This window comes from Ciconia boyciana, chromosome 8, assembly GCF_034638445.1.
Source record: "Ciconia boyciana chromosome 8, ASM3463844v1, whole genome shotgun sequence".
NCBI classification, from domain to species: Eukaryota; Metazoa; Chordata; class Aves; order Ciconiiformes; family Ciconiidae; genus Ciconia; species Ciconia boyciana.
In genome coordinates this window covers 15398166-15410427 of record NC_132941.1, presented here as the reverse complement: position 1 = coordinate 15410427, position 12262 = coordinate 15398166, and the positions used below count along the sequence as shown (strand labels likewise).

At 40.2% G+C, this 12262-nt stretch overlaps 4 protein-coding genes across 7 annotated transcripts in view; 3 read left to right on the top strand and 1 right to left on the bottom strand.

Annotated features, from left to right (window-relative positions):
• The window catches only part of CCPG1 (cell cycle progression 1), a 28302-nt gene extending 24954 nt beyond the window's left edge, over positions 1-3348 (top strand). For 3 of the 4 annotated variants that reach the window (XM_072870756.1, XM_072870759.1, XM_072870757.1), the window contains one exon: positions 372-1725. In XM_072870756.1, the coding sequence (XP_072726857.1) occupies positions 372-552 (181 nt within the window). In that variant the 3' untranslated portion in view covers positions 553-1725. The other variant, XM_072870758.1, reaches the window with a different exon arrangement.
• Positions 982-10929, bottom strand: PIGB (phosphatidylinositol glycan anchor biosynthesis class B). Its single transcript, XM_072870760.1, has 12 exons — positions 10471-10929; positions 10258-10317; positions 9812-9931; positions 9078-9182; positions 8770-8900; positions 7965-8105; positions 7493-7544; positions 6840-7051; positions 5658-5722; positions 3137-3347; positions 2193-2373; positions 982-1604 (listed from the first exon to the last, which is right to left on the bottom strand). The coding sequence occupies exons 1-12, from the start codon at positions 10927-10929 to the stop codon at positions 1473-1475; spliced, it is 1869 nt and encodes a 622-aa protein (XP_072726861.1). The 3' UTR covers positions 982-1472.
• Positions 10601-12262, top strand: part of RAB27A (RAB27A, member RAS oncogene family) — a 38130-nt gene continuing 36468 nt past the window's right edge. Inside the window, exon 1 of the mRNA XM_072870773.1 lies at positions 10601-10725. The gene's annotated coding sequence lies outside the window, so the exon portion shown is untranslated. The remainder of the gene's footprint in view (positions 10726-12262) is intronic.
• LOC140655822 (protein PIGBOS1-like) lies at positions 10928-11092 on the top strand. The gene has a single exon (XM_072870780.1). It carries the CDS (start codon positions 10928-10930, stop codon positions 11090-11092), a length of 165 nt encoding a protein of 54 aa, XP_072726881.1.

The window sequence follows — 12262 nt, the reverse complement described above, 5'->3', positions numbered from 1 at the left end:
TTTCACTATTTTTATAGAGCAGAATCTGATAGAATAACTGAAAAATAGATTTGAGACCTCACTCAGGCAGCACAGTGGGGGTAGTCAAACAGCTGTTTACCTGGCTTTATTCTAAAAAGAACTTCGGGCAACCAGCTGCAGAACACTTTTATTTTTAGAAGGGATTTATTTCAAATATACCAACTTATTGATGATTGAAACAAACCCCACCCCCATTTTGCTTACAAGAGAAAGGACTACTTAATACTAATTTTGTTTTCTTTTCAGTCAACCTCAGCATGTTAAAAGCTGTTCTTGACAATGTGTTTCAAAATGTTTTTAGAGAGATGCTTTCATAAGAGTAGTAATAAGCTTTTGTTTACTCCTTGCAGTCGACCTAAAAGGCCTTCTTTTACACAAACTGAAAATGCCAGACATGAAAAACAAGCTCAGAAGTACCACCACCGTAATAAAAGAGAAGGTAAATGGCATAAACATGGTCGCACTAATGGAAGACACATGGCAAATCTTGAAATAGAATTGGGGCAATTACCATTTGATCCAAAATATTGAGTAATTTATGGTAAAAATGAGATTAGAATTAATAATTCACATCCTCTCCAGAAACTAACTGTTTTTCAACAAAGCAGCAAGATGCAAGTTTTTTCTCTAAATAATTTGATTTTTACACATTTTTGTTAAAAGGCAAAGTCAAGCTTTCTAACTTGCATATTCTGTACTGTTGCTTTAACTGTTCTTTGGAAGTGATGATAGTTTGGGTGCCAGCAGTATTGTTGCAGAAACTAGGCATGCAATGACTTGTGTATGAAAAATATGCTTAATTGCATTCCATTAGTGTAGTTCAAGCTTGAGTCATGCATAATGTACCAATAATTAACTCCAATGTTCGATATACTAACTTCATCTCATCCTTCAAAAAATAGGTCTACATTATGGTAATGTATTTGTTACTGTTTTGTAATCTTACACTTGCTTCTTGTCTTTGGGGGGGGGTTCAAGAGCCTGTTGAATTGTGAAGAATTTGCTGTGCTGCATTCTAATCAGCTTGCTGATTTAAGCACTTGAAATGTCTTGCATATCTGCATATTGTAGAAGAAAAATAAAGAGACATTGTGGGTAAAAGTCTTTATTTATAAAACAAACCCAGCATAGCTGTACAGTTCTATAAAAATGGTCCAGTCTTGTCTAATTTCTTATTGTTTAAGTAGTCATATGGTAACTTTGGTCTTCCTGATGTTTTCTAGTGTTGTAAGGTAGGTCAACACCCCCACCCTGCCATACTGCTACTGAAGTCGCCTTCAGGAAGAGGTTTAGCCTTTCCAGACAGCCAATGGCTGCCTAATCAGACTTCCCCCTTTGACTTACCCGGTTTCAGACTCACTACTCTCTCCTTTCTGCAGTACAAGATCTTCTAAGCATAGTACTGCTATGCAAAACTGATCTCATTAGGTCTTAAGTCTAGAAACTGATCTTCAGGTATGATTCATTTCAGTTTTTTTCCTGTAGACGTAGATGTGGCTTCCAACTCGTCCTTGAGGTACATGAGTGTGAAAGACAGTGGCTGTTTTCTCATAGCCCCTTAAAGCTAGAAATGATGATATTTCCTGTAAATGAACATACATTAGTTTCCACAGTCAGAAAGTGTAGTTGGAAGCATCAGAACAGTGTTCCAAAGTCTTCTGAAAAACTGTCATTTCAACTGTCCCCTGGAAGTTTTATCCTTTATTTTAGGAAAGACTGCTAGAAAAAGAGGTACCTATCCTGTTTGATCCTGTCCGGAGTGGATATTCACCAGACACTGTTGTTTGAGTAAACGGACTTCGTAAAAGAATTGAGGGGAAAAGGTACTCTGACTGCAGGCATTTTTGCTTGTCATTGTTGCTTACTTAAAAGTGTATGGTTCTAGGAACCAACCGCACATTTGTTTTAATGTGGCTTGAGGAGAATTCCATAAAACATTACTTTATGGAATGTAGAATTTGCACAGAGGAGAGGGCATACATGAATGTTAAGTATGTATCACTGGAACGATATCTATACTATAATATGGACTAGGGAATTCAATTTTAATTTAAGCTGTGTTTTAAAAAGTTGTGGACAACAATTTTCAAAAATCTTAAATATAACTCTCTCCTAATTTATTTTTTAACTTGACCTCAAAACTAGTTTGTTTCATCTTGCAGTTACCATACCTGTTCTAGCACACTGAAGAAGATCAAGTCACTGGGTAATAACGTATCATTGTAAAACTCCTTATTCAGCCAGCCAAGTGGATTAGAGTAAAATACATCTGCTTCATCAATATAGCTCTCATTTCCGGTTAGGTCTGGGGGACACTGAAGGAATCTCATTTTTAGAGGACAGTGAACATGACTAGGGAGAAAAAACAAACACTTCAGGATAAATGGACCAATACCTAAGATTTGAAATGACTCATCACTTAAAGATACCTCAGTCAAAACTGAAATTGAACAATTAGTTTTTTTCCCCCCAGTCTTATTTTCTTCCCTTTTGTACGTCATATGAAAGCAAAAGTAGAACAAGTGGATTCAACTCCAAACTGTTGTGACTATGTTGTTAGCAGTTCGCACAAAGCAGATTTATCTTAATAAAAATACCATCTGCGTAACATCAGTTTCTTAAAAAGGTACTTTTCCATATTAGCTTCACTGTTTTCTATCTGCTTTAACATTTTGTTTACTTGCTAGGATCTATTGCAAGCTTTATGGAATAGTGACCTCAGTCATTGTATGTTGTAATTACATTTCTTTACTCTCTAGCAGCAGAAGTAAAGGTAAAATTAATAGTTTGACTGTAACAATTAGTCTTTAGGTTTGCTACAAAAGTTACCATAATGAAGCAGTATGACTTACTTTCAGAAATCATAAGACTTACTGTATATCCTCATACAAAGCTATTTTACAAAAACTGAATAAAGCTTAGATGCTGAATTTTATTCTGTGGTATAAGCATTTGGCTTATTTCCCCTGTTCACTCTGTATTAACTGTATGAAAAATCAAAACTCTTCCTATATACGTTTATCCATCTCAATTTATTAAGGTTAAGAAAAAAAAATCTTAATTTCTGCTTAAGTGTATGGATTTTAATATAGTACACTGTTAACTATTTTAATACCTGTAAAATGGAGTAGAGTGGCACGGCATCATGATGAAGACAAAAGCTTGTGACTGGTAAGAGTTATTACAGAGTTGCTGTATATGACTCATAACATCAAGAGAACCTCGCTGGTGAATCAAGCCTGTATACAGGGCTGGGACTAAGTTTGATAAAAGCAGGAAACTTGCTGCAGATTTTTTCCATGCTTTCAGGTGTTTCAAAGAATATCCTATAGAAACATTTGAGTAGGTTTTAGGGATAAGCAAATACTAACAGTTCCACACAGTATTTTTGAAAGTACCGTAACTTACTGGAAAACGGTCACTCAGTTGATACCAATACCTTGCTTTGAGGTATTTTAATACAGTGTTTTTTCAATCTTTACTCTTTGAATGGAAATTCAAAGGTTAGACTTTACTCTTACTAACTCTTGGATTTAACAGTGTAAATGTTAAGCCCATACTTGGCTTTTGAAGTACAGAACTACGATTTCAAAGCCAGTGCTTTGTCTCTTTAGAGCTTAATTTCAGTTTCTTGTGGGGAAAAAAGAGTCCATTCAGTAGTTTGGATGCATGATATGTGGTGACTTACTGATGTGTTCTGATTCATGCATGTCCCAAGTAGAGCCAGAATAAATGGTAACTACATATGCTTTGGTATGGCTGTGGTATTCTTTCTCTCCAACATGCTGAAAGCTACAGCATTCCCTTACTGTTACTACTTTTTGAGCTACTATCCTTGGAAAAGCTTACTCCTCCATCTTTTCCCATCTCCCATCCCTACCCCTTCCCCCCCACTTTTCTTGAAGGAGCTAATAATAGGAAGAGACATTTCTCCTGGTGGGAGATAGCTGTATAAACCTGTTTCTCACAACCACAACTTAGACAAACCTGGCACAGGACACAGCTTCATGTTGCAACCATTCTGGAAACCCTTATTAAGTCATGTGCTTGTCAGTATTAGGAGATAAAAATATTTTATGCAACCTAGCTCTGTGACCACCTTACTGAATCACAAGAAACAAGTTAGAATAGGTCTGTTTCAGAAGTCAGTAACAAGTAAGTTAAATTTGTCTTCAGTTGGTCTGTTCTGACAAATTGCAGATCTTTATCTCAGATGAAAACAAAGTCTACTAATTAGTCTGTGGTTTAAACATGAGTGGAAACATTCTATTGTAGGCGCTTTTCTTACTGCTTTTGTGAAACACTCTTAGCTTATCTTTAAGTGTGCTTGGAAGTGACTTTGAAATTCATGTGCATTTTTTCTGCTTTTATTTATAATGTTTTGAGCAATTTAAAGACCTCTTTGTAACCATTAGTTATTAGAAATAATTTGACATTTTTTTCTTTACTAAAGTATCCAAACAGATTATAATTAGCTCTTGATAAATTACGTAGATGACCTCCTTCCCTCATAGACATGAAAGTTAAGAGAGATATTAACAAAAATAATGGTCTGATTGGAATTTTTCTGCGTGTGAGGTACAACTGGTTCATCTTAAATCTGCTACTGAACTAAGCCCAGACATATTACATATTTGATCTGGGTGGAGAGAAAAATTATTGAAATAGGATTTACTTTTGTTTAGACAAGCAAAACAGCTTAAAGAAGATCACAATTTTCATTGATTCATCTGTTTTGAACTTGTATTTAAGCTAAAGCTATACAGCTTCACATTCTAGAAGTTTTAATCTTTCCTTTGTAACTTTTCAGCATCCTAGACTTTACATCATGATTTTACTTTTCCTATAGATGCACTACTGTAGTTAATACTTAGTTTTGTAAAATATAAAATACTTTCTTATTAGGCTCTTTCCTGTGTTTAAAAGAAAAAAAACCCCACAAAATAAAAAAGGGAAAAAAAAATGACCACTTTAAAAGTTTCTGTTAAAGTATCAGAAAAGTCTTCGTTAGCAAAAGCAATATGCTTTCCAGTTGAAACTGTGGACAGATTCTCTTTAATTAAAGTTAACCATATTAGTTTAGGGAACTTATTCCTGTTTTAACAAATTCACCTTACTATGCCTGAAGGAAAAAACTATCACATTAACTGCTCTAAAACTTCTGTGGGAAGTAGCCTCCAGCTGGGGATTGGTCAAGAGCAGACAGAAAACTAGCGTCATCTACTAAATCACCTGAATCTAGAAAAGGGTAATTTTAGTTTTTGTATACTTTAATTTTTTTGTTGCATACTCAAAGGCATTTGTTAGGCCTGTTTGAGACAACTGGGTGTAAAAATACAAAGGAGCCAAGGAACAAAATTCACTGTAAGGGTGGCATTGCTAAAAAATTAGGATTCACTGAGGCAATTTTCATATTTTTTGCAGGAAGTACTTTTATCCATGCTAAGGGTTCTCCATCTGTGTTTCAGTCACTTACTGTTCCTCACCTTTTTTTTTTCTTTTTTCCTAGCTGTAAGAAAAGGTTAGTCTAGTTCTAAGAATCCTTTGTCAAATACCTACATTGACTATTAACAGCCTCTCTTCAGGTAAAAATTATATGCAGGGGAGGTTGCAAGACACTTGAAACCAATGCTTACCACAAAAAACCATGCAAAATGGCAGTACTGGATAGATGAACCTGAATTCTTTATGGCTGAGCGTGCTGTAAGAGAACAGATATAATACTATAGCAAGAAAGTTAAATGCATCAGTTCTGTTGACAAAATGTGTTTTAGAGCATGGAGGACTGGAAGAAAAGCACTTGCATGTACTAAAAAGCTTTTGGCATTGAAGCAGTTTAGAGTAAAAATCCAAACTGTCACTTTTAAAAAAAAAAAAGGTGACCTTTTTTAAAAAAACACAATAAAAAGTGTGGATGAGAAGCTAAGATTCAAGTACACATTTGTATCTAATAAAATAACATTCACCTCTGCTAATACAACTCTACACAATTTCCCATGCCAACTTTGGGGGCTTTTTTAGGGATTACTGCAAGACTTGTGTCATGAGAACCAAACAGGTTCTTACAAGACTAAGGGAGATGATAAAGGCCTAAAACCGATAGAGCTACATCCAGTTTTGAGTTGGACTGAAAGAAGAGATGGCATTTGTGGCCTCGCTACTGTTTTGCTGTAGTCTGTTACTACTATAGTCTAATACCATTTATTACTTAATATTTATTAATTTGCTTTATCTTTTCTTGTCTGAAAGTGTCTCTCATTTACTCTACAGTTAATTCCGATGCTTTAGAAACAGCTTACGTTTTCTTCTACTTCTCAGCTTAAAGTGAGACATACAGTCCTATGATAAATGTTGAGAGCTGTGTGTAGACTTGTGAATGGAGTAAGTTTTAGAGGCCTAAGAACACATCAGTTTACTGGGGATGTATTAAAGAACCAAATGAAATGGTATTTTTGTTAACTAGTAAACACAGTTATCTAGTAAACACAGTTTTCTAACTAGTTCTATTGTTGCTTAAACACCTATTGGGTGATTGAGTGTTGGGTTCTTTTCATTTTCCATTGAATTTCATACTGAATTATTTTATTCTTTAAGGGTCTAATCAATTCTAAAAATACATGTTTGGTAATGATACAAGAAGTAGTACTACATAAAATTCTAGAAACTATTGTATAATTGACTGCATTTCTTGGAGTGGCTGAATAGTTTCGTTTTCTGTCACTTAACCTGAATACTGTGCTTTTTTGTTCTAGAGAGGACATTAGCTTTGAAAAGAATGCAACCAGTGAAAGACAGTAGTTACACTTAGGAGAAATTACCTGTAAACCAACACTGTCCAAATCACTGCCATTAGAAAGATGCGATACCTTTTTGGTGCTAGCACACAGCCATGAATAAAGAAAGGCAGATGGGTACCCAAGATGACTGGTAGTCCCTGAGTGAAGTACCAATGCCAAGGATGAGATCCGTAAAATGTTCCCAAATTCTGCAGCACGTTGAATTTCAAGAAGTTCAGCTGAACCAGTACCCACTGGGACATTGGGGGGGGAGGGAGGGGGAGGGAGGAGTTAAATACAAATCCAAAGTGAAAACCAGCAGCTAAATTGAATTACAGAGTCATCACTGGCCTTAAATGATACAGCATTTTCATTTATACTTATGTTTTTTTCTCCTAAGACTTGTCACAGACTTCCTATATTTAGCAATTAAACACAGAAATGTGTAAGTTTTGTAGTTTGTCAATAACTATTGATTTATTGAGAGCTGAGCATACTAATTTTAAGTAACAATCTGTTGTTTAAAATAACTGAGACGTCAGTGTTTAAGGGATTATGGCTTAGGATATATTTAGAGATCATAGGCCAGACACAGTCACAGAAATAACTGAAGTTAGAGAAGTCTGAAACATCCGTCCATGTTAAAATGCTAAACCCCAACCTTTTTTTTATAAGTCAAGTTTAAAACAACTTACCTCACCAAAAAACACACGGTCAATTATTAAAGAGGTTCCTACTGTGACCAATCTGCAAAAATGGAAAGCTGGTTGCACTGATATTGCCTGAATTGCTTTTGTATCAGATTCTACTCTTCTCCAAATAGCTGTCAAAACTCCCTGATTCCTAATCTTTTTTGAGATTATCCATACTCGTGGCCACTTTACAGTGGCCAGGTGCCATCACCTGGTATCCCTGGCACAATCCCAGATTAAGCTGGAATGCTGTTCATGTCTCATCCTCATGAAATCTCTCCTAGTGCTTTTTTTCAGAATATATATTAATTTAAAGGAAGCATGCCCCTTCTTTAAACTTTTGCAAAAGGATTCTATTTTTTTCCTTGTTTTTTACATGAAATCAGCTTTTTTGGGTTGTCTGCCTTTGCAGTGGTAAAATCAATCTTAAGATACAGCTGTGCACAGTCATAGTTTAAATTCAGAAAGAACTTACCCAACTGGAATGCAGTTGTGTAGGATAAGGTCTGCTTTCCTCTGTTCTTGCAAAAAATGACTGAAGACTAAAGGTATCCATGGTATAACAGCGGTGGGACGAATAACAATTGCGAGTGCTATCAAAGCTAAATATTTGCAACTAGAATGAGGCAACATAAGAAAAACAAAAGTTTAACAAAAGGTTTGGTCAATTCTTTTGCAGACAGTGACATTTCAACAATTTAAATACTGTCATGTATTTAATTTTGTCATGTCTCTGACCAAAAGTTTTTCATACTGCAGATAACTTTTTTTCTCTCAGTGCAGATGCTCTGTTTTGCTTGGAAGGCAACTATATAACTACTTTCTTTGCAATGGAAGAAACTATCTATTTTAAAGCAAGCATGTGCTTTGCTTCGTTACTAACTAGAAGCACATACTTGCTTTAAAACAGACAGCTTGTAAAGGAAGTCATGACCACAAATTCACCTATATCTGAACCCAAACAACCTTTTGTTATCTTTTCCCAAGTTACCACAAATTCCAGTCCTTTAAGTTTAATTTAAAGTTTCCCATAAAGTGATACTTTGTGTAAGGGAACTGGAGAATAGTAATTTTACATACCAGCTATATCATGGCTTCAAAAAAATTTTTAGAGGAAATACAATTGCTGTTCCTTCCATGATCTAGAGCTCTTGCTAAATGAATGAGTGGTTTTGGTTGCCTTATAGTTTAAGGTAAAAGTTAGCATTTTAAACAGTATCAGTAGATTTGTGTTATCCCAAGCCAAAAATTATCAGTACTGTTAATAGAAAGTTTCTCACCTGTTCCCCATCTTGGAACCTTTTATCGGATAGTAGGAAAGAGCAAAAATGGTAAGAAGAGTTTCCATGGTGTTTGTTAGAGTTCTGGTACAGGAATACCATGTAAACCAGGAACACAGCTGGCAGAAGTACTGAAAATAATTATGAACAACAGGATGCACAGGGAGAAACATTAAAACAATTTCTGTAGTTTCAAATGAAGGTGATAATTCTCCAAGGTGTGACTTACTACCATTTTGCTGTTGTTTACACTGCAACAAACAGTGTTTATTAACATGCATAAAATTTTTTTAAAGGCTGAGACTCACCACGCACTTTGCTGTTTCTGCATTTTCAAGGTGTCGCACTAATGAGTAAAGCTTCACATCAGCAAAAGCTGCCAGCACTGCCTGTGCGAGCCTAGGGACCCATATCTATGTAAGCAGAGAGAAAATTTTACTTGCAACAAACGTGTTAAATTCCAAGTTCGAAGAGAGGCCTACTGAATTAGTGAATGGGAGTTCAGACATGGCAATAGTGAATTAGTGAATATTCTCTACAGCTTTTTACGATTTAAAAAAAAAAATAGTAAGATCCTTTTGGTAACACTAGTATTTCTGCCAGAACAAAGAAAGCCTAAAGTTCAACTGAAGGTGCTCAGAAATTGAAAGTAGAATTCTTTGCCATTCATCTCCAATAGAAATCAAAAGGGGCTGTTGTTACTGAGTTTAGTACAAATATATATTATTAAACATTTTTGAAAACTGAACTACTGAGCAATTATGATGTAGCAGCAAACAATATCAGTGTGAAACTGAAGGAGATTGATGGAGGCGAAGAGTAATCCTCTGCAGTCACAGGCATCAGTACTGTGACTGGAGATGTATGAATGAGTTCTGCACCCATGCGAGACACTTCAGTGAGGTCTCTGTGCTCACACATCTCTAATTGCCAGAGTCGAGGCTTTGTATTTTACCTGGACACTGATAAAAGTACACTGAATTTAAACAGAATGGTTTTAAATTGAATTTTAGTAGCAGATGCAGTTTTTGATTATACTCACCAGCAGCTGGACATCGTCCTTAGCCAGCAGCTGTAAAGCTTTGTAGATGCTTGCAAAGATCAGTGGGTATGAATAGCCCCTTAAGCCATTTGCCCATTCCCAAGTTAGGTAGCCATAATTATTAACATTAAGGATAGATCACGAACAACTGAACCAGAAAGTTTCATTCCAGCTGCGTTATTCTCAGACTTGTTGGGGTCGAGACCTGTACCCTTGCGGCCAGAAGCGGTGGGATCTGTTACTGGTGAAGCTAGCGCCTTACTGCCGTGGAAATCTCTACCCGAGCGCGCCTCCCACTCGCGACACTGCGGCCGTGACTCCCCAGTCACGCAGGGACGGTACGAAACTCGGGAAGCGGGGCCACGTCCCCTCCGGCCCGCAGAAAGCGGTGGCGATAGCGGGGGGCCGCGAGGACCGGCGGAAGGTTGGCACCGCCAAGGATATTTGAAGACCATGCGATGCGCCACTTCCAGCGACTGCCAGTACTCATCCGGGACGAAGCTGGTCTGGACGAGGAAGCAGTTGAGCGTCCGCAGCGCCACCGTGAGCGCCAGCAGCGGCGCCGGCCCGCCGGCAGCGCCTGCGGAAGGGAAGGCTGTCCGTCAAGGGTCCCCCCGGGGGGCGCCGGCCCCCGCCCCGCCCCGCTCCGCCCCGCTTACCGGCGCCTCGCTGCCCGGCGGCTCCGCCGGGAGCGCTGTACAGCACCGACCGCCGCTTGCGGAGCCGCACCGCCTCCGGCCTCCGGGCCCGCGCCCGGGCCCGCGCCAGCAGCCCACCGGCCGCCTCCATCCGCGGGGGCGGGCCTCCGGAGGCGGCGCATGCGCGACCACACGGCCGCGGGGACACCGCCGGCACTTCCTTCCGGTCACTCTAGCGAGCGGGAGGCCTCCGCTCTGTGGTCTCCCGTCCTTCAGGTGAGGGGCGCCGGGTCTGGCACGGCGCTGCTCGGGGCCGCGGGCCGAAGCCGCCCCGGGGCGGGGAGCGCCGAGCGTTCTGCCCCCGTCCCCTCTCCGCTTTCCCCGCCTGGGGGCGAAGGTGCCGCCGAGGAGCGCGGAGGGGCCGCGGCGCCTCACGCGCGTGTCTGTGGGCGCAGGTGCGGCAGCGCCGCCTGCCGGCATGTGGGGGCGGCTGCCGCTGCCGCAGGTGGCGCTGGCCGTGGCGCTTGGCGTGGCCAGCGGGCTCTACATCTACCGGCCCGTCTTCCAGCCGCCCGGGCCCCGACAGCCCCCCGAGGGCACGGCGGAGCCGCCGGCGGAGGCCGCGCCGGAGAAGAGGCCCTGAGGGAGTCGTGTGAGCCGTGCCGCTGCCCCGGCGCCGTTCCCCGGCACCGCCTCGCAGCCCGGACTTACGCGCCTTCCGCCAGAGGAAATGGCGCCCAAGTCGGAGCGTTCGTCGCCTGCCGGGGGATGTCCCTTCTGCGCCGTGCGCCAGCCGTGGCGGTCCCGAGCGGCCTCCGCTGCAGCCCGGCCATGCCCTGAAGCAATCCGCCATCAGGAGATGTAGCTGCATACGTGTGTGTTTGGTACCAGCCTGTAGGGACGTGAATGTTGAAATCTGTATAAAATTCTGAATGTTTAAAGGTATGTCTTCACGTCTAAGTTTAAATAACCCCCAGGGAACTGGAAAAAGAAAGTCACTGTTGTACGGTTACACTTCATGGGTTTTTCTGCGTTGCCTCTGATCTGATCTGCCAAGCGATAAATACCATTTTTATCTACTTGTCACGGTTTCAGTTCTTAATACTTCAGTTCTGTTGGGAATGCAGTTGTACTGATGGCTGAGAAGGGAACTGCACCCAACTTTGGTGTCCTTGGCTTCTATTCATACCTGTATATATATATATACATACACACATGGACCACACATGCATATATGCGTCTTTCATTCCTGAAAGAATGACGCTAGAGTGGCTATTTAATAGATAAGGTTGCCTGAAAGGTTGTACTTGGAGAAGTGCTTCAGCATGTAGCTCAGTGGGACAGCATTAATCTTGCAATAGGTGTGGATCAGTCTGACAAAGAGAACAGAATCTGAGACTCAAGGAAACTAGATCAGTAGATATTTCAAGACTTTAATAAATCTAAAAAGAAACCAAAGCCTGCAGATCTTGGGAGGAAATTCTTTCAGATTTTGGTTTTAACACAGAATCTTGTTTGGACAGCATGAGGGAAGAAATCCTTTCCCTGAATGTGCTTTTATTTAAAGCCAGGAACGATGTGACAGCTGGAGGCAGTGGATGGACTTCACAGAAGCTAAGATGAGAGGATAGCAGTAGAAGGTGGACTGGGATGTCCAGTTGAATGCATGACAAATCTAGTCTGGACATGAGGAAGTGCCACAAGTCTGTGATGAGTGCAAACACAGAAGAACTGCTGGGGCAATTCCAGCAGCTTCCTTTGTTTACAAGACCATTATATATTGAAAAGGCTATTTTAAAAAGGCGTAACTGAA

Excerpts from the sequence above, each read along its gene's own strand:
- LOC140655822 (XM_072870780.1), top strand. The coding sequence starts at position 10,928 with ATGTGGGGGCGGCTGCCGCTGCCGCAGGTGGCGCTGGCCGTGGCGCTT.
- PIGB (XM_072870760.1), bottom strand. The coding sequence starts at position 10,929 with ATGCCGGCAGGCGGCGCTGCCGCACCTGCGCCCACAGACACGCGCGTG. Across the intron at positions 5,723-6,839 it reads TGGACAGTGTTGGTTTACAG|CACGCTCAGCCATAAAGAAT; the intron begins GTAATTTCTCCT and ends GTTCTCTTACAG. Across the intron at positions 3,348-5,657 it reads ATTTTGCATGGTTTTTTGTG|GATATTCTTTGAAACACCTG; the intron begins GTAAGCATTGGT and ends ATGTTTCTATAG.